This window comes from Zootoca vivipara, chromosome 5 (assembly GCF_965207765.1).
Source record: "Zootoca vivipara chromosome 5, rZooViv2.hap1.1, whole genome shotgun sequence".
Taxonomy (NCBI): Eukaryota; Metazoa; Chordata; class Lepidosauria; order Squamata; family Lacertidae; genus Zootoca; species Zootoca vivipara.
Genome location: NC_142588.1, coordinates 94,270,344 through 94,290,669, shown reverse-complemented (window position 1 = coordinate 94,290,669; position 20,326 = coordinate 94,270,344). Strand labels below are relative to the sequence as shown.

General features: G+C 52.2%; 1 protein-coding gene across 14 annotated transcripts in view; it reads left to right on the top strand.

The window, feature by feature from the left end:
* Positions 1-18,406, top strand: part of OPA1 (OPA1 mitochondrial dynamin like GTPase) — a 58,875-nt gene extending 40,469 nt beyond the window's left edge. For 4 of the 14 annotated variants that reach the window (XM_088669352.1, XM_088669346.1, XM_088669348.1 and 1 more), the window contains 2 exons: positions 7,204-7,284; positions 9,428-10,408. In XM_088669352.1, coding sequence (XP_088525478.1) covers positions 7,204-7,271 — 68 coding nt within the window. In that variant the 3' untranslated portion in view covers positions 7,272-7,284; positions 9,428-10,408. Of the gene's footprint in view, positions 1-7,203; positions 7,285-8,420; positions 10,409-15,766 lie in introns of those variants that run through there. The other 10 variants (XM_060274266.2, XM_060274264.2, XM_060274265.2 and 7 more) reach the window with 4 other exon arrangements.
* Positions 18,407-20,326: the final 1,920 nt, after the last annotated feature.

Sequence of the window (20,326 nt, the reverse complement as noted above, 5' to 3'; positions counted from 1 at the left end):
TTTCCCAAGACATGGAAGGAGCGAGGCTGTTTGCTTGGGTTTCTACGTCACACTACCAGAAGGGTCTCTCTCTCCTATTTCTCTCCCAGTGGCAGTGGGGGGAGGGAGCAGCCTAATTTCTCCAAGGCCTTCCCAAGAGATGAGTCCGAGAGCCTGTTCGCTCCGGACTTGAGCAGGATGCGGCTCAGAGCCCTGGTGGCAACTGGTTGAAAAGCCTCAATGTGCAGAATCTTGCCCAGCTTCAGGGGGGATTTCACGATGCTAGGCAAACTTTTCAGCTCCTTTTTGTGTTGGCCTGAGCACAAAACGTTGGGTCAGGTGTTATTCTGCAGCAAACTGGAGAATGGAAAATGGAGGCGTTTTCACTCTGTCCTCATTCCTGCTCCCGGAGAGGCATGGGGAGGAGACCCTTCGTAAAATGCCTTTTCCCTGCTTCAGGGGGCAGCAGGTGGCTGCCTTTTGGAGGATCCCCATGAAAGAGGGGGGCGTGTTTGCTGGCATGCTGACCTCCTGCCTCTGTTTACCCTCCTTTGTCACTTGAGGTGGCTGCAGCATCTCCCAGGCAGGTTGTGCATTTCCAAGTTCCTTTCTCTGGGGCTTGCCTGGGCTTGCCACCGCCTTTCCCCCAGCTGGCTGCCCTGACCGTTTGTCTCTGGAGGAAGCCCTTCCTTGCAGCTGCATCGCATGCCCAGGCTTTCCTCCTGGAGGGGGGAGAACACAGCAAGCGGCTTGCCTTCACAGCCGTTGCCAAGCTGCCAAATCTTCTGGCCTTTTGGGGAGACTATTGAAAAAGTTTGGGCTCCTTTCAGATTTTTTGCTGTTGTAATCTGAGCAGCAGTTTTAAGGTTAAACAGTATTTCTTGGTCATTTTCTGGAATAACAACATTCAGATAATCAAGTGGGAATATTTTAGGTTTCAAAGCATATAGGATATCCGAACACAGTGTTGCCAAATTAGCTAAGTACTGCAGACCGCCTGTTTTCAGTAGCCAAGCCATGGGGCCCCTACTTTTGAAAACAAATTATGCCTCTATGTTAGTTTTTGTTATGTGAAGGATGCCGCAGACACAGGGGGTGCACAGACCACCAATTGGGAGCCTCTGTCCTAAGGTATCAGAGCAATTGGCCTCTTGCTGAGCTATTTCAAGAGGGCATTGATAGCAGAGTCTGTCACAAAACTTGTGTCAAGAATCCCTTTCATAAGTCTAGCTCCTTTGGTTTCCTCTCAACTCTGCTTTCTCCCAATAGCCACAAATTTTGTATTGATTCTGATATTAGTTTGGAGGTGGTGATGGTTTGGGAGGAGTGTTTATCTGCCGATGCTGTGAAGAGGAAATGGTCTTCCTAAACATGTGGAATCTATTTTTGATCAAGGGACTGTTCTAGCTTCCGATTTTCTTAACCCTGGCTACGTAGAATGGCCTGTGCTTGATGATAAGGGGGGTAGGAGAGGGAAAGCTTGTCAGGAAAGCTGAGACGTGCTGGGGAGGGGGTGTCCAGGCCCCCGCAAGGCATTGTCAGTCCATGAAATGCTGGCACCTGGGCAGGTGTCGCAGGCGAGTTGAGACTTTGTTCTGCACAAAGGCCCCTTCCGACGGAGAGAGGCCTGGCCACACGCAGGCAGGCAGGCAGGCAGGCAGGCGGGGGCTGCTAGGCGGGAGCTCTTCCCTTGCGCTCGGACACAGCCCTTGAGATGGTTCTGGGAGGCTGCTCTTAGCTGGCCACTCAGGGAGCCTCCTGCCATGCAGACATCACCCCAAAGAAAGCTGCCTCATACTGACTCAGATTAATAATAATGATAATAATAATTTATTGTTATTTATACCCCGCCCATGGCTAGGTTTTCCCAGCCACTCTGGGCGGCTCCCAACACGATAAAACATCAAACCTTAAAAACTTCCCTAAACAGGGCTGCCTTCAGATGTCTTCTAAATGTCAGATAGTTGATTATTTCTTTGACATCTGATGGGAGGGCGTTCCACAGGGCAGGCGCCACTACCGAGAAGGTCCTCTGCCTGGTTCCCTGTAACCTCACTTCTCGCAGGGAGGGAACCGCCAGAAGACCCTCGGTACTGGACCCCACGGGGGTGGAGAGGCTCCTTCAGGTCTACTGGGCCGAGGCCGTTTAGGGCTTAAAGGTCAGCACCAACACTTTGAATTGTGCTAGGAAGTGTACTGGGAGCCAATGTAGGTCTTTCAGGACCTGTGTTATGTGGTCTCGGCAGCTGCTCTCAGTCCCCATCCGCATTCTAGCAGTATGTCCAGCTCAGGGTGGCAGCAGTGGCTCCCCAGGGTGTCAAGAAGGGGTCTCTCCTAGGAAACCAGCGGGGGGCGGCGGCTTTGGAGTATTGAATGGGAGAGAGGTAAGCTCACTGATGTAGCTGAGCCCCTTCACTGGGTTATTGGGGAGAGAAAGGAGCAGGAAGGGAACCCCAGGTGCTCTGGACTGTGTCCTGGGAGTCCTGTCTTTGTCCCTCCCCTGAAAGGTGGCGGCAGCAGCAAAGAGGGGTTCAGGGATGCAGGTGTTTCTCAGGGCTTTTCCCACCCCACCAAGCGCTCCTGCTCTTTCTGCTTTGAGCCAGTACAAAGTAGAGTTCCTTTTGCGATACCTTCACTGCCAGGGGTTGGCACAGCCCTTGGGGTCCCTTCCAACTCTGCAATTCTGTCTTTCTTCTTCGTGCCCTGCCCAGGACTCCCTTCCTTCTGTCTTTCCTCCTGGCTTCTAGAAAGGCTTCCTTGGTGCCAAGGGGATATTGACATAGGTGCATGCAGGCTCCTAGGCTAAATCAGCCTTCTACTGGGTGCTCTCCAAATTGTGCTACAGCTCCCAGCAGCACCAGCCAGCGCAGCTTTGGGATAGGAGTTGTAGTCTGAAGCACCCAGCGGGCGCCAAGTGGGGGAGAGAGCTGCGTTGAAGCTCTGAGTGGGAGCTGGTTTTTCAGCGGCAAGTTGGAGAGCCCACCTGTGCCTGCTGCCCTTGTGCTGTCTTGGCTAGTGGCTGTCCTGCTCTGTTCTCCCACTTCTGCAATGCAAGGGTTCCCAGGAAGGCCTCCCTTCAGGTGGTCAGCAACCGGCCTCCTTGCGCGCTGCTGACAGTGGGCCTTTTGAGCGTGCTCCTCACCGGCCGCGCACGCTTCCTCAGACTTCCTTCGCCTCTCGTGCGAGCTTTCCCTTTTAATCCTGCGCAACAACCTCCGCTGCTGTGATTCATGGGGGCGACTCTCCCTGAACTGCTATAAATCCCGCTCCAGTGCCTTCCCCTCGGCAGCCCTTTGTCTGGCGGTTTCGTGGCGCTAATGAGCTAATTGTTTAACAATCTCCCTGGATTCATTTGCCTGCCTCTGCCTCTTTGGGAAGCCGGGGCTGCCGGGGACCTTTTGGCAAGCCCATCTTTCTCCCCGCTTGACAGTGGGGCGAGGGGAACAGCGCCAGCCTTTGTAGGCAGGCGAAGAAAGGAGGCCCTTTCCATCCGCCGGCCGTGCTGCTTCCGTCTTGACCCCTTTTCTCTGCGGGGAACACAAATGCGGCAGACAAGCGGAACCTCCCCTGTGTTTTCTTGACCCGCTGGCTGTCCATTCACTTCCCATCTGGTTTTGCAGCCTTAAAGAAACAGAGGGGGGGCCTCTCTTATTATAAATCTGTCTCCGCAAGTGATCGATGGAGATCTGTCTCTTTAAGGGCAGCCTGGGTGGCTTTCTCTTTAAAGTTTTGCTTTTTCCTGCCGGTCGGCGCGGTATGTGAGCAAGAGGAAACTGGTTCAAAAATGTGAGGCATTAATGTAAAGTGGTTTTTGAAAAAAAGGAAGGGGGTGGGAAATGAAGTCGGGCACGACCCAAGCTATGATCACCCGGTTCAGGCAGCCTTCAGTCTCTGTGCGGCTGCACAAAGGCAGGACCATTCTGGGCACCTCACCCCAAAAAGGATATTGTAAGGTTGGAAAGGTTCAGAAAAGGGTAAGCGAGATGATTCAGGGGGTGGAGAGACTCCCCTGCAAAGAAAGGTTGCAGCATTTGGGACTTGTCGGTTTAGAGAAAGGCAGGTACCGGTAGCAGGTGACATGAAGGAAGTTTGTAAATTTGCACATGGCATAGAGAAAGTGGGGAGAGAAATGTTTTCCTCCCTCTCTCCTCACACTAGAACTTGTGCACTTATAACTAAGCTGAACGCTGAAGGGTTCAAAACGGGTAAAAGGCAGTCCTCCTTCACTCAACACAGAGTTAAACTATGGGACTCTCTTCCGCAGGAGGCCGTGATGGGCACCTGCTTAATGCGGGTTTTGGATGATGCCTTGGTCTTTGTCTAGTTCAGTGAAGTTTATGATGATGGTGATCTACCCAAATGGCTTTCAAAGAGGATGAGGAGAGGGCTATGGATGGCTCCTCGCCAGGATGGCTCTGCCTCCACAGTCAGAGGTAGCCAGGCTTCTGAGTGCCAGTTTCTGGAAACCACAGCAGGGGAGATCCGCTCTTGGGCATGAATCCTGCTTGCTGGGCACCTGCTTGGGCACCTGCTTGGCCAATATGAGAACAGGATGCTGGGCTTGGTGGGCCTCATCCTGCAGCCTCTTTGTATGATATGTTCTTGCGTGATGCCACCATGGATGTCACTGTCTGGCAGCCCTCTGCTCAGCCCCTTGCCCACTTCCCCAGCTGGGGGGATCTGAAACAGACCCAGCAAAGGGCAGCACTGCAGAAGTCGGGGGGATGGTGCTGGGAGGTAGGTTTTTCTTCTTTGTTTTTTCAGCCCTTGTTCCATCCTGTGCCCACAGTTACCAGCAAAAGCAAGCCTTGTCATTCCCCCTCCCTCCCAACTCTGTTTTCTGTGTTCACGGTGTGTATTCAGATCGTAATTACAGATCAATTAGTCTGTTTTTGAGCCCCTTTGGAGCTGGTATCAGAGGATTAATGCAAAGAAAATGAGTGGAGCTGTGGGTGTCGTTTCATGTGCAGATAAAGAGCCCCACAAGCATGAATGGCTCTCTTGAGGCCTCTGAATAGAGGGTTTCTTCATTCTGTGTCAGCCGGGGGTTTATGGGAGATTGGGAGAGGGGATTATGGGAATATTCATGACCCAGATCAGGGACCCCCGGGATGAATTGGTGGAGGGAAACGGCTCATCTTTTGAGCAAACACGAAGTAAATGGGGAGGAGAATGGCCATTCACTGGGGCCTGCGTCATTGTTGCAAAGCTGCAGGCGGGGTGGCCAGCCCGGGGGCTGCTGTTTAACAGGTGCCGCGAGAATCGGGTTTTCCGTATCTCTGGCTCGGTGCCGAAAGCTGTTTGTGCAGGAGTCATCGGAGCAACTTTGGGGCGGAGAGGTCAGGAGGAAACAAGGCGGTGAGAGGGTGCTGAGCCCTGAGAGTTTGGGGAGGAAACACTAGAATTGTAGAGTTGGACGGGACCCCCAGGGTCATCCAGCCCAGCCCACTGCATTTGAATTCATTGGTTCAGGTCCTCCTCTCTGGAGCAGCAGAAACCAAACTTGCTCCATTACATGGAAGGACCCGAACCCATGGCTTCAAGTTACAAGAAAGGAGATTCTGCCTAACATCAGAACTTTTCTGGAAATCAGAGCTCTTCGACAGTGGAAGAGTCTCCCTCCGGAGGTGGTGGACTCTCCTTCCCTGGAGGTTTTCAAGCAGAGGTTGGACGGCCATCTGTCATGGATGCACAAGCTGAGATTCCTGCCTTGCACGGGGTTGGGCTAGGTGACTCTTGGGAGTCCCTTCCAACTCCAAGATTCTGTGGCTCTGTGATCTTCCATGAGACAGCCGTTCAGCAACAGAGGACAGCATAATGTTCTAGAAGGTAGACAAAGCTACAAAGGGAGAAGGTTTTCTGGAGACCAGGCGGCAAGCTGGACTCTGCGGGTGCCAGCCGGGCATGTCCTCTAGAGTCTGCTGTGGCTTCTTTCTGCCTTCCAGGCCTCATTTTTACTTTTGCCCCATAAAGTGGCCACACAGACTTCTTCCTCCTCTGGCACCTCTGAAAGAGCGAGCTCTTCTCTCCCCAGGACCCTCCATGCACCACGCTCCCAGGAGGAAGGCTGATCTCTCACCTGTCACATAGCTCAGGGACAGCTTTTCTTTTCTGGAGACACCCCCAAGTCCAAGCCAGTGGTGCAGGCTGGGCCCGTGGGGGCTGGTCTGCTTTGGCAGAGACTGGACTGCCCTTTTGCCCATTCTTCCCTTCCTCAAGCTTTGGGGCAGCTCCTTGCTTTTGAGTTTTCTGCCTCTGACGCCGTGGTCCAGTGGCAGGAAGGGTGTTTTCGGGTTACCTGCTGCTGACAGGTAAATAGATAAAACCTACAGACAGATCAGTTGTAGCTGCTGCTGCTGCTGCATCTGCTGGGCAGACTGCCAGATAAACTCTGACTTTTTAAAGAATAAAATGGTTGGGGGTGGGTGAGTGAAACAGGACGAAGTCTGGATTATAACCTTTGCAAAAGCATCTTTAAATTCAGGACACTTCTCTTAGCCTGTCTGGCTAGTTTGAACGCTGCCCCCTCTTTTGAACGACTGGACCTCTGAATTGTGATTTTTATTTTGTCTTCTGGAATATTTCTGGCTAAGGGGTAACTTTCTAAATGCTATTTAATCTTGCTTTGCTGAAGCAAAGTGAGCTGCGTGAGATCTAGGAAGGAGCCTTATTTGGAGGAAACACAATCTGGCTTCCTAAATCAGCCCCTGCAAAGAACAAACCATTCAGAAGCTTTTGCATCCACAGTTATTCAATCTTTTACATTTATATGTCCCTCCACCCTTTCCTCTGAGGAGCTCATGGTAATAATGTAAGTGGCTGCACTCAGAGATTTCACAACTTTTAAACCTGAAATTATTTCTCATCAAAAACGCAGGCCATGTTTTAATTTTTAGGAAGTTTTGCCAAGGCTTGCCATCCAATTAATTCTGAAGCACAGCTTTATACTAGATTAGTCTTCAATTAAAGGTGGAAATTTAATTAATGCAGTTTAACTAGGACATGTTAATACAGTATTATTAATACAGCAATGCAGGCCTTAGTCTGACTGCTGGCACCTCTCCTCTTCAGGGGAGGCCTCCGAGGCACGTGTGGGGCAGGGAAGGGATGGGGGCCCAGCCCCGCAGCCTTCCTCAGGGAGGCCAGGCCTGTTTCCACTTGCAGAGGAGTCACTTGTTGTGCCTGGAGCCACCTGTCCTGATAGCAGCATCTTAACTTTTCCAGAAAAGGTTCGGGAGATCCAGGAGAAGCTTGAAGTCTTCATTGAAGCCCTCCACCAAGAAGAGAAGTAGCTGGTCCACACAGGTAAGGAGCTCTGGGTGGTCACTAAGCAACTCCAGCGCTCTGACGCTACCCAAAATAGGCCCGTCTTGCTCTTGTTAACGCAGCCGGAAAGCAGGAAGCCCCCTTCATCTTTCCAAGGGACTGCGTACCTCCATCTTTGCCTGGAAGAGCCCTAAAAGGTTGTTCAGTTAATCCTCCTGCTGCTTCATCCAAGTCTCACAGAATTTTAAGATGCTCTCCAAGGGTCATCTCTGACAGAGGGCCACCCAACTCTGCTTCAAAGCCTCCAGGGAAGGAGAGTCGACCGCCTTGCGAGGGAGCCTGTCCCACTGCTGAACTGTCCTTACCGTCCAAATGTTCTTCCTAACGTTTAGTCAGAATCCCTCAGCCACCTTAACAAGCTTCCTAGCTGATTGGAGATTTGGATCTGGGCCTCCCGATTCCAGCATGGCACACGGGGGGGGGGGGCTTGTGCCCTGTGATGCCCCATGCTCTGGGCCGATCTGAATGAATGGATCTTTATTTGACTCAGCCATCAGCCATAGCAATAAAACAACAATACAATATCCAAAGAATAGAAATACAAAGTCAATTATATAAAATACATTTGGGGTTTTTTAATCAATAGTCAAATGGTGGATCTTATTCTGATTGCCCCAGCTAAAACCCTTGCAACCTTTGCTGTCCCCTGCTCCTCTTGATCTGCCAAGAGAAAGGACACTGGGGCATTGGCTGGGCGACCCGCAATGGACAATAAAAGAGGGGGGGTAATCTCATTCCTCAAGTCTCTATAAAGAGTGCAAGCCAGAAGGGCATGCGCCACCGATTCGGTACAGCCATCTCCACAGGGACATAAGCGTTTTTCATGTGGAATCGTCCCTCAAGTACAGCCAGTACAGCCGAGGGCTATACATTCAGCCTGGGCCGAACTCTCCCTCTTGTCTCGCTCTCTTACCCTTCTGGGCTTTGCTTGAGGAATGGTGCCAGGGACCTGTCTCTTGATTGAGATACCTGGCGAGTGAGTGGCGAGCCAGGATGGGAGGCGGCTTTTCTGTTCCCAGCAAACAAAAATGACTTGGGGGGGGGACGGGACAGGAGGAGGGGTCCTCTGTCCAGTCTCTCTCTGCAAATTCAGTCCATTTGTGTTTGTGTTTCAGCAGAGCTTCTACAGGAAGACAAAGCCCCTCTTCTGGAACACACAAAGCACGAGAAAGGGCCCCGCGGCGCCTCCTGGTCCTCCTCTCCTCCCTGTTGCACTTTTTAGGGGTGTCCCAGAACGTCTCCCAGGGAAAGGAGACAATTAGCAGGAGGCAACGAGAGGTCCTGGGTGCCACCTGCCCTTTGGGTGACGGTGGCAGTAATAATGACGAGGGAAGCAAACCTGGCAATGGAAATCTACACTTTCTTACCTCGAAGTGATGCCTTGAGGGTGGTGTCCAGGTTCTGCAAGTGCTCCCTCTCTCTCTCTCTTTTTCCAGGGAGGGGCCAGAAGTAGGGGGTTTTTCTTTCTGGGGTGGCAAGACCCCTTCCCTTCCGCCGCCTCAAGTGGTTTTAGCCGGTCTGGGGCTCCTTTGCGTGGCGAACCCAAGGGACTTGAAATAAAATTTTAGCCTTTGTACATACGTCGACACCACCACCTACGTCATGTTTGTTTGTTTGTGTGACGCAGCGCATTGAGGTGCCCTCCAAGCGAGAGCACCTGCTTTTCAATGCTCTTCTGGGGAACCAGACCTTGGCTGAGGCACTTGGAGAAGCTGGGCAGGGGGGAGTGACAAGCAGCCTGGCGGGGGCTCCCAGGTCGTTTCCAAACAGGCACCTGGGTGCCCATTCATGGGTATCTGGCTCAAAGAACAGCATCCTCCACTATCCATTTTACTGCAGTTTGGTCTTGGGGTGGGGGCGGGACTTTGGCCAGCTCCATTTCACTTTTGTTTTTTATGCTTGCCGAGAGGGACTCCTTCCTGAGTATTCCACCAGCAGTGGCAGGTTCCAGATAAATCGTTGGCACATCAGCAGCTTTTGACACGTGTGGAATAAGCGCCTTAGAGAGCGGGCAAGAAGCTCCAAAGAGATTCGCTTTTGGCCTGCGTGGCAGGGGGTAGACTCTGGAGGTCAAGCTCCTTTCAAGGAGGACTCACCCAGTTTGGGTTTTTTTATGCTGCAGGACTTCGGTAGCTTTTGGGCAGGAGAGGGGACCCTGCCGTGTGCTGCACGGCCCTCCACACAGAGCCCCTTTAAACCCAGCCATCTCCTCTCTGCATCGTGGAAGAAACGGCCTCCTCTGTGCAGACATTCGTCACCCACGCTGAGCAGCTCCAGGCATCCAGTGTGGGATAACCGTCATTTTGCGCCAGCCCTAAATGCCGAAATGTACATTACCAGTAACATTTCCTCTCCCGCATTTCGAGGTAACTTTCCAAATGTCCTCGTGCCCACTCTTCCCCTCCCCATCGCCCTTCTGCGTGTACTGGAGCCCCCTCCCTAGCCCCACATCTCCATTGTCTGCCTTTCCACCTCTCTGCGCAAGTGACTTGCTGGCAGGCTGCTTCCTTCGATGGGCTACGCAGCGCTGCATTTAAGTTCTCTCCCCTCACCCTCCGGGGATACTGCCTTGCTGCACTTCGCAGGTGGGAGGTGTGCCCCCCCTCCCCGCATGATGTTCTGTGGAATTCGGAAACAAGGTGGGGGGCAGGGAGAGGCAGCTGTTGCCAAGAACCAAAATGAGAGTGATGGGAGATGGGAGAGAGCAATCCTCGTTCCTCTGCTATTTAAAAAAAAGAGAGAGAGGTGGCATTTTGTGTGTTTGTGTGTGTAGCAAATGCTTTTGGCCGCACGCCAGAGATTCTGTGCCCTCAATGATGCAAAAGCCTCTTAGCTGCTCTGGCCTTCCTAGAGGCAACTTTAGGATCCCAGAAAGGGGTCCTTCCCCCAAAGGGGTGCTGCATCGAGACTCATCTCTCACAGCCTTCCCCATCCCTACCCCCTGCCAATCCTCTTCTCGTACTTTCTTCTGTCTGGTCCACTTTTCAGTTATAAGCCTCTGTTGCCGACCTGACATTTAGCATGATGTATCCCGTGGAAGTTATTTATTGAATGCAGATGTCGTTGAAGGAAAACAAAATAAAGAGAGGTTTTGAGCACTTAATTTCTTACTCTCTTATTTATTTGCATGCCGCCCACCTGCCACAAGGGCTCAGGCGTTGGGGCAGGACCCCCAGCTCAGCAGCAGCAGAGCACCTGCTTTGCCCCAGGCGGCCCCGGCTTCACTTTCCCCGTGGCACCTCCAGGTAGGGCTGGGAAAAGGCTTTCTGCCTGGAACCCCCAAGAGCCCTTTCTGCCAGTCAGCCCTGACCAGCACCCATTATCCCATGCTGCCTGGACCCGACAGGGAAGCTGCATGTTGGAAGAGTCGGGACAGAGAAAGTGCTTCATGCGGCGCATAGTTGAGCTCTGGTACTTGCTCCACAGGAGGCAGCTTCCCACTCCTGCCTTGACCTTGTGCCTTTCTCTCCTGCTTTGTCAGCAGCCACAGGTTGCTGACCTTGAGCCACTGCATTGCTCATCCGTTGCGAGGGAGCAGTGATGCCACTCTAATTCAAGAGGGAGATGCTCACTGTTTGTATGCTAGAAAAGTGAAGGCTCTGTGGTCACAGCGGTGGGGAGGGGGGCTTCTCTCTCTCTCTCTCTCTCTCTCTCTCTCTCTCTCTCTCTCTCTCTCTCTCTCTCTCTCTCTCGTGAATTCCAGAAGCGCAACAGCATTTGGCCTTTTCTTAAAACACTCATCTTTCAGCCCCTCAATTAGCCAAGATGGATTGCATTTGGTAAAACGGCAAAGTGCTGGATATTTCATACTGATCACCGAGTGCAAAGAAAATGGATTCCACCACCACCCCCCTTTTAATTATCCCAAGCCAGCATATCAAGAAAAGGGCAGCCGACTACATTTTACTTGAAACTGTATTAAAACAAAATTACCCTCATTATCTTAAGATTTGCTTGAACACAGAAATTATAGCACATTACTCGGGAGTTTGTCCATCAATCCATCCCATGAACTTGCAAAACCAGTTTGATGGGCACTTTTAACGGAAGAGTGGGGTGTGGGGTGGGGCTTGTTCATTCCGGGTGGATCTGAATCCCAGTTGCTCCTGTGCTCAAATCCTGCTTGCTGCTTGGCCACTTTGAGAACAGGATCCTGAACTAGGCAGGGCGCAGGCCTGATCCGGCAGGCTCTTCTTCTGGGCAAATTCATCCATTTCTGTTTAAGAGAAACTCAATCCACTTTACCATGTCTTATTTTTCAAATAGGTCCTCATGACAACTGGCCAGCATTTTAGTGCAAAGTTTATCCCAGCACATCTATTTTTCTATACGTTGCTTGCAAAACTCGGAGAAGGGCGGCTTCCAAAGGATGGCCTTGTTACCACTTTGGAAAGGGCAAATCACCGTAGGTCCAAAGGGAACCAACTTTCTTCCGCCTCCTTGCCTGCAGCCCCTCCACCCATAAAAATGCCCCCAAAATGTTCACACCTCCTTCCTGATTTCTCGGATGCAACATCATTTCTCATAAACCAATGGGGAATGGTAAAAGAAGACGAAAGCGCACACCAAGGGAGACATTTTTGGCACAGCGTTAGGAGAGAAGCATCATGTGCACGGAGAATGAGAGTCCGGGAAGATCCTTTGATACGCAGATATGACACTTTTATTGCCGGCCTCTCCCCACAATGCCTCTTTTCTGTTTTGGTGTGAAAACCAACATCCTCCGTCCTGCTCCAATCCCATTAGCATTTGCAAAGGCCCTGCTCCATCGCTGGGGGGGGGGGGGACGGGACATGGTGCCCACCCACCCCTCCTGCAATGCACTCGCCTTGTCTATTATGTGGGAGACACAAAGGAGCCCAGAGGCGGGCAGAGGCCTGTCCCATCTTGTCATGTCGCAGCCGCCGCCCCCCTCCCCTGAATGGGCTCTGAGGTAGGTAAATTAATTCCAGGGCGGGCGGTGGGCGTCGGATTCCTTTGTGACCCTGCTCCTGTACCATTTGTTTTGGAGCTTGTCGGAGGGTGAGGGACATCCCGGGCCCTTTTGTTTCCAATAATTTCCTGGCAGGTTGGGGAGTTAATGCAAGCCATGTCTGCACGCAGCCAAGCAGAAAGAAGCCCGGGTAGAAGGCGGGCGCACTTGGCGCTGGTGGGGAGAGTGGCTCCATGGAAGTGTCAGGTTAAAGGGGTGGGGGGACAGGCAGGAGCCCCCAGAGCGCCCTGCTCAGGTTTCGGCAAAGCACAAGGGCTTGCACACCTGTTCTGCAGCTGCCTGCGATTCTCCCTCTGCGATGAATGATGGCCTGTTTACAGGCCGGGGCTGCAGGCGTCTTCTGCTCCCCCCACTGAACTCCAGCCCTCTGGAAGGAGACACACATTGGGGGGCTGGCAGGCAGGCAGGGAGGGAGGGCACCGTGAGGATAAGAGCAAAGGGCGGAACAACCTGCTCCCATTGCAGTAGATCCTTTGGAATGATGTGTGTGAGAAGCGAGCACAAGATGGATTTGGGAGAAGGCGGAAAAGAAGCCTAGAGTTCGAAGGGAGGTCCAAGGGTTGTCTGGTCCAACGCAGTGCAATGTGGGAATCTCTTCAAAACGGCCACACACACCCTGCTTAAAAACAGAACTCAAATATATAAATGGCTGCCCGGCTGAAGGTGGAGCAAGCTTGCTTTCTGCCGCTCTGGAGGGGAGGACCTCAACCATGGGGGGAGGGGGATATTCCAACTAAACATCAGGAAGAACTTTCTGATGGTGAGAGCTGTTCAAAATTGGTACTCTCCTTCCTTGGAGATGGTTAAGCAGAGGTTGAACGGCCTCCTGTGAGGGATTCTTTAGCTGAGATTCCTGCATTGCAGGGGGCTGGACTGGATGACCCTTGGGGTTCCTCCCAACCCTATAATTCTATGAAACCTCCCAAGGAAGGAGAGTCCACTACCCTCTGAGGGAGTTCATTCAACTATTGAACTGTTCTTCCAAATGCTGAGTTGGAATCTCATTTATGGTCCTTTGAATCCAGCCTGCTCCATCGTCCATGGGACACAGCTCTTCAGACATCTGAAGGTGGCTCTCTTGTCACCCCTCGGTCTTCTCCTCTCCAGGCTAAACATACCCAACTCCCTCAACCCTTCTTCGTAAGGCTTGATTTCCAGATCACAGCCGCTGTTCTCTGCACATAACAAGGTACAGGGCCCCCCACACGCATCGGTTGAGGTTGGGGGGAAATGGCAGAGTTGATCATGGTTGATTCAACCGCCAGATCATAACCCAGTGCAGAAATCCAGTCTGCCTCATTCTGCTGTCCACACCGCTTCTTAGCAGCTGCAGTAATGGCAGTTTAGGTGAGTGGGGGCAACTACTTTCTGAGTGCTTGGCTTATATTGTTCAGCCAAGTGCCCCCCCCCACTTCTGCATCTGGGGGGCTGGACTTCTGTTCTTCTACCCTCCCTTGGCAGGTGGTCCCAATCCTCATCCCCGTTGCATTCCAGGGAAGTTGAGGCCCCACCCATGTCAGTAGGCATCCCCTCCCCCTCCTCTTGAATTCTACTGGGTGGGCCCTCTGCAACTTCCCTCCCACGCTGCCGCCGGCAGAGTCCCAGTTGCCGTGGTTTGTCATGCAGGAATCTCAGCAAAACCATCCCTGGCAGATGGCCACCCAGCCTCTGCTTAGGAACCTCTAGTGGACAAGTGAGATGCACCCTGCGAGTTGGGCTTATCTCCTGCAAGCTTTTCCTCCGAGGGAAGACAGGAGAGATTCCCTTGTTTACCCTTGTGGCTCTTGGAGGTTGCCTGCCTTCTGCCAGGGAGCAGGAGCTATGGGAGTGAGCAACAGGGGCTGGCCTGTCCCTGGCTGGGGGGCAGAGCCCACTTAAGAATGCATGAAGAGCCCATCTGGATCCGGCCCAAAGGAGCCCATCTCAGCCAGCAGCCTGGTCTCACAGCGGCCGGCCAGATGCCCCAGGGGGAACCTGCCAACAGAATCCCGAGCACCAGAGCAACAGCTCCCCCCTCCTGTGCAACTGGTATTCGGAAGCCTTGGTGACCCCCAACTGTGGAGACAGAGCAGAACAGTGCCCATAGCTATGGGGGGCAGGGGCCAGCCAGGTTTTTTTGCCCCGGCTGAAGCCTCCAGAAGGGCACCATTGAGGCTCCCAGCCTGTGTGTGTGTGTGTGTGTGTGTGTGTGTGTGTGTGTGTGTGTGTATGCAAATGTGCCAAACTGGGTCTTTGACCAGGGTGAAGAAAAGTCTTCTTTTGCCCCTGTAGCCATTGATGGCTCTCTCCTCCTCCCCACACTTGTGGGGACGGGGGATGCTGCTCGTGCCCCGAGAGGCTTTTTTGGTCCATGAAAAGGTCCTGAGGCCGTTGAGCCTCTGGAAGAGATTACAGGAATATTCATGGCTCTAAAGGATCAGTAGGGTCACACACAGAGAAGGGGGGGGGTCCTCATCCTTTGGACAAACAGCCCAGAAATGCGGGAAGCCGCTACCCCCCCCCCCAATCCCAGCTAGCTTCATGGACTCTCCCTGTGTCTCTTCATCCCCAAAGAGCTTTGCCTGCGCCAACTGGGGGTCTGATGATCTGACTTGGCTTTCTCAAGTGGGGGCTTAGCAGCCGGACGAGGCCTTTTGTGTGCCTGGAGGAGAGCTCTGCTTTCGGCTGGTGTCAGCTGGGGTGCGAAGAGGCTCTGAGCACATCTGTGCAGTCAGAGGGGCCTGCAGGATCAGCCCAGGGACCCATCAAGTCCAGCATCCTCTTCTCACAGTGGCCAGCCAGAGATGCCTGGGGGAAACCAGCAAGGAGGAGTCGAACGCAGGAGCAATGTCATCCCCTCTTGTGTTTTCCAGAAACGGGGGTTCAGAAGCATTACCCCTCTGGCCGCTGCAGCAGAACATAGCTGTGGTGGCTAGAAGCCCTCGATTGCCCCCTCCTCCTCCATGAATTTGCCCAATCCTCTTTTACTGAGATCCAAGTTGGTGGCCATCACTGCCTCAGGTGGGAAGGAGTTCCATAGTTCAACTCTGTGCTGCGCATAGAAGGACTTTCATCATCTGTCCTGAATCTTCCAACTTTCACAAGTTTTTTGGTGCTATGAGAGAGGGAGGAAAACTTTCCTCTGCCCACTTTCTCCCTGCCATGCCTAATTTTATAAACACCTCTCATGTCTCCTCTTATTCACCTTGTCTCTAAACTAAAAAGTCTGAAACGCTGCCACCTTTCGCTTCATCCCTCTGAGAAGAGATGCCAACAGGGGTTCCTGGGACTGGGGTCCTGGGTGTCGATTGGGTCCCCTCCTTCTGCATCTATTGACAATAATCACTGCTTATGAGCACATATTAACTTAGCCTATCCTACCTCACAGGGCTGTTGCAAAAATAAAAGTGGGAGGGGAGGAAGACAGACACAGCCTCAAGCATTAGCAACAGCTTTTATTAACCCATGCATTTTTTTCTTTGCCCACAGAGTGGCCGACGTGTGTCGCTCAGGCATCCCTCTTCTGCTCTCCTGAATATGTTCATCTTGAGCTAGCCAAGCATGATGTCAACACTCCTGGAAGCCCCAAACGCCTTCCATCCAGCGGCAAATATTGAACTAACATCTTGAGCTTGATAACCCCGTCCTGTCCGTCCCCCCCCCCCCAAGCCAGCTTACAGGGTTGTCTCCTTTTGTCCCCCTTAAGTGCAACTTGGCGATGGATCCTGGAATAATGCTCTCTGTGTCAACACCCCACGAGGGCCAGGCAGAGTCCCTGCTGTTTGCTCTCCCACTAGAACGTTCGAAGTCAAACGCCAGTCCTGCGCCCTGCCATGGTTACGTCCAAGCAACCCTGAAACAAACCGCTCCTGGCAGCAAATGGGCGGGAAGAAGATTCACTTTACGGGGAGGAGGCGAAGTCCCGCAGTCTGCCTTTTTGTGCATTTGAGAACCAACAAAAAGAGGAGGAGAAATCTTTCTTAGTAGAAACAGCAGTATGTAGCATTTTCAGAGGTGCAATTGAGCAGCCAGGCCCAGTTGCTGATGGTGCAATGATCATAGGACTGTCGATAGAAGTTCTCTGTGCTTTAGCAATGGGGGGGGTTCCTTGTAAGCAGAGCAATGTCCCTCCTGGAGTGTGTGGCTTGAGCTGGGCGCCTCTCTGCCTGCTCCCTTGGTCAAGGGACTTTGACTGCTCCCTTGGTCAAGGGACCCTGTCTGCGTTGCTGAAAAGGTATCAGGCAGGGAGGCAGCCCTCTTTGGGGGTTTTTTGCATGGGAAAGCATGGGGAAATGGCTGGGGCCATTCTGTGGCCTCTGCCCCACCCCTGCACCTCCTGGGGCATCTGCTTCCCTGGCCCACCCCTTTCTCTTTGGTCTCCAATCCTCTTCCATGGCCCGTCTCCATCTTCTCCCTGCTGGGCAACAAACCTTCTCTGCCTTGTGGCAAGGAGGCCTTGGGAAACGGGAGCTGGGGTGAGGTGGAGGCACCCACCATCTTCCTGCCCTGGCCACCCCCACCGTCACTCTTCCGGCCTGACTGCTCTCCCCCAGCCCTCATGGATCATGTGGGCACCCCCTTTTTGCAGCTAGTGACAAGCAACCACATTTCCAATGAGTTGCCTCCATTGTCTCCCAGTTTCCTCCGACCACCAAAGCAGCTGTGGAGCCTTTGGGGCACCCCCAGGACAAAGCGCGTCTCGGGCTTTCAGGGGAGAACAAGGCCGGCTGTGTGCCTGTGAGGAGGGCACCGCCAGGGGAGGAGAAGGGTCCTCTTCTCCCCACAACAAAGCCACCCTCTTTTTATATGAAAAGGGGGGGCATTTGGGGGCATGAGGAGGGGATGAGTGGGCGCTCGAGGCAGGCACAGAAGAGCCTTTCTCTGCCCCAAAGCACCATGCGGATGCTGTCATCCTGCCTTTGGGGTTCAGGATGATGCCCCAGAGAAAGCCAAAGGAGATGGCTGGGAGGGTGGAGGGGAAGAGGGCCCTGCAAGACCAGCAGGGCGTTGTCCTGAGGGGCACAGAATGGGCAGGTGGGAAAGTTTTTGGGCACCAGGACTGGGCTACCCAGAGAGAAACAAGCAGTGCCACCGTGGAGGATGGCTGTGGAGGCTGCTCCGCTGCAGCTCCTGCCACGGAAAATGCAGTTTTAAAAACAATTTCCTCCTCAACATCTCAAAGACACACACACAATTTCCTGCCCCCCCCCCCATTTTATGCATCCTTAAGGCCTTTCTGTCAATCTCCTATTCTCTGGCCAAGCACTCAGCCAATCCTAGCCCCAGAGTCTAGCGATGGCAGAGCAGCCTTGTGCCTGGTGGGGCTCCTGGCAGAAAAAATCCTCCTCCCCCTGCCCTGTTGTTATGCACCCCATTGTGGGAAGCAGCCCTGTGGGGTAGCACTGGCCCACCAGAATCCTGCCCTGGCTCTCAGCATCCTCAGAGCTTCTGTCCCCAAGGCCAGGAAAGCAACACAGAAAGGGTCCTGCTTTGAGGAGCTTTTCAAAGAATAGGTTCCGCATTAGCCCCCCTGCCCCCTCTGGCTTTGCCCATGGGTCTAAGGAAATCCAAAGGACCACGGCAGCTGTCTCTTGGAAACACACAAGAAGGATTTGATCTATGGGGCTACCTTTGAAAGTGACCTGGAAACTACAACTAACCTAGAATGCGGCAGCTAGACTGGTGACTGGGAGCGGCCGCCGAGACCACATAACACCAGTCCTGAAAGACCTACATTGGCTCCCAGTACGTTTCCGAGTACAATTCAAAGTGTTGCTGCTGACTTTTAAAGCCCTAAACGGCCTCAGTCCAGTAGACCTGAAGGAGCGTCTCCACCCCCATCGTTCAGTCCGAACACTGAGGTCCAGCTCCGAGTGCCTTCTGGCGGTTCCCTCCCTGCGAGAAGCAAAGCTACAAGGAACCAGGCAGAGGGCCTTCTCGGCAGTGACACCTGCCCTGTGGAACGCCCTCCCACTAGGTGTCAAGGAGATAAGCAACTATCTGACTTTTAGAAGACATCTGAAGGCAGCCCTGTTTAGGGAAGTTTTTAATGTCTGTTGTTTTACTGTATTTTTAATTACAGATAGGTAGCTGTGTTGGTCTGAGTCGAAGCAAAATAAAAAAATTACTTCAGTAGCACCTTAAAGACCAACTAAGTTTTTATTTTGGTATGAGCTTTCATGTGCATGCACACTTCTTCAGATACACTTGAAACAGAAGTCAAATTTTTAATTTTACAAACAGAAGTGTGTTTTTAATATTTAAATTTTTTTAATATTTTAATATTTTGTTGGCAGCCTCCCAGAGTGGCTGGGGAAACCCAGCCAGATGGGTGGGGTATAATTAATTAATTAATTAATCACAAGAACACCCTCCCCTCCTGTGGCTTCAGAAGCATGGCTGTCTCTCCGCTGTGGAGGCAGAGCCGAGTCATCCTGCCTAGCAGCTGTCCATAGTCTTCTCCTCTTCTATGAATTTGTCTAAGCTTCTTTTAAAGCCCTCCAGGCTGGCGGCCACTATTTCCTCCTGTAAGGGTGTGGTCCATAGTTTTAACTTTGCGCTGCATGAAGACGCCCTCTCTGCTCTCTGTTTTGAATCTTCCAGCATTCAGTTCTCCATCCCTGCCTAAGCAGTCCAAGGTAGCCCACAGCCGAAGGCTGGCACAGCAGGAAGGAGAGCAAAAGGGCCAGGGACCAGAAGCAGTTTCCCCTTTTCCAGGATCACACCATCGGAGATGAAAGGGACCCCGAGGGTCATCTAGTCCAACCCCCTGCAATGCAGGAATCGCAGCTAAAGCATCCAATAAGACAGATGTGTTAGGAAAACATTCTTTAAGAAACAGATAAAAGTTCCTGGAGCTTTAAAGAGGGTTCCAGAATTTTCTTTAGTGCGTAGGAGTAGCACTCTAGGCTTGATTGGTGTCAGCTGGAGGTGAAAATAAAAGGAAGAAGTTGCAGGCTGCACGCTGTCAACACAAACGCTGATGACAAGGTTGAAAATAAGACTGTGCGCTGCTGATACTGCGAGTTTTGCTGTGTCAAGATTGTTAATTACTGGACTGAGATTATTATTGTTGTTGTTTAGTCGTTTAGTCATGTCCGACTCTTCGTGACCCCATGGACCAAAGCACGCCAGGCACTCCTGTCTTGCACTGTCTCCCTCAGTTTGGGCAAACTCATGGTTCGTAGCTTCGAGAACACTGTCCAACCATCTCGTCCTCTGTCGTCCCCTTCTCCTAGTGCCCTCCATCTTTCCCAACATCAGGGTCTTTCCCAAGGATTCTTCTCTTCTCATGAGGTGGCCAAAGTATTGGAGCCTCAGCTTCACGATCTGTTCTTCCAGTGAGCACTCAGGGCTGATTTCCTTAAGAATGGATAGGTTTGATCTTCTTGCAGTCCATGGGACTCTCAAGAGTCTCCTCCAGCACCATAATTCAAAAGCATCAATTCTTTGGCGATCAGCCTTCTTTATGGTCCTGCTCTCACTTCCATACATCACTACTGGGAAAACCATAGCTTGAACTATACGGACCTTTGTAGGCAAGGTGATGTCTCTGCTTTTTAAGATGCTGTCTAGGTTTGTCATTGCTTTTCTCCCAAGAAGCAGGCGTTTTTTAATTTCGTGACTGCAGAGACCATCTGCAGTGATCAAGGAGCCCAAGAAAGTAAAATCTCTCACTGCCTCCATTTCTTCCCCTTCTATTTGCCAGGAGTGAGATTATACTGTCCAGAAATGGCTGTGCAAGCAGTCAAGCAAGGAAGAAGCTATTGACTGTGAATTTGATGATGACTCCTGTTCTTGTCCTCTGCCCCTGGGGAAAACTCTGCTACAAACAGTAAGTGGTTTTACCAAGGTGCCACCACACAAGCAGAAAAGCGCAGCGGATATGTGTGGGCGGTAATATCTAATAAGATGGCCATTCAACCTCTGCTTAAATATCTCCAAGGAAGGAGAGCCCACCACATTCCGAGGGAGTCCCTTCCATCCTCAAACAGCTCTCATGGCCAGAAAGTTCTTCCTGCCGTTTAGCTGGAATCTCCTCTCTTGTAA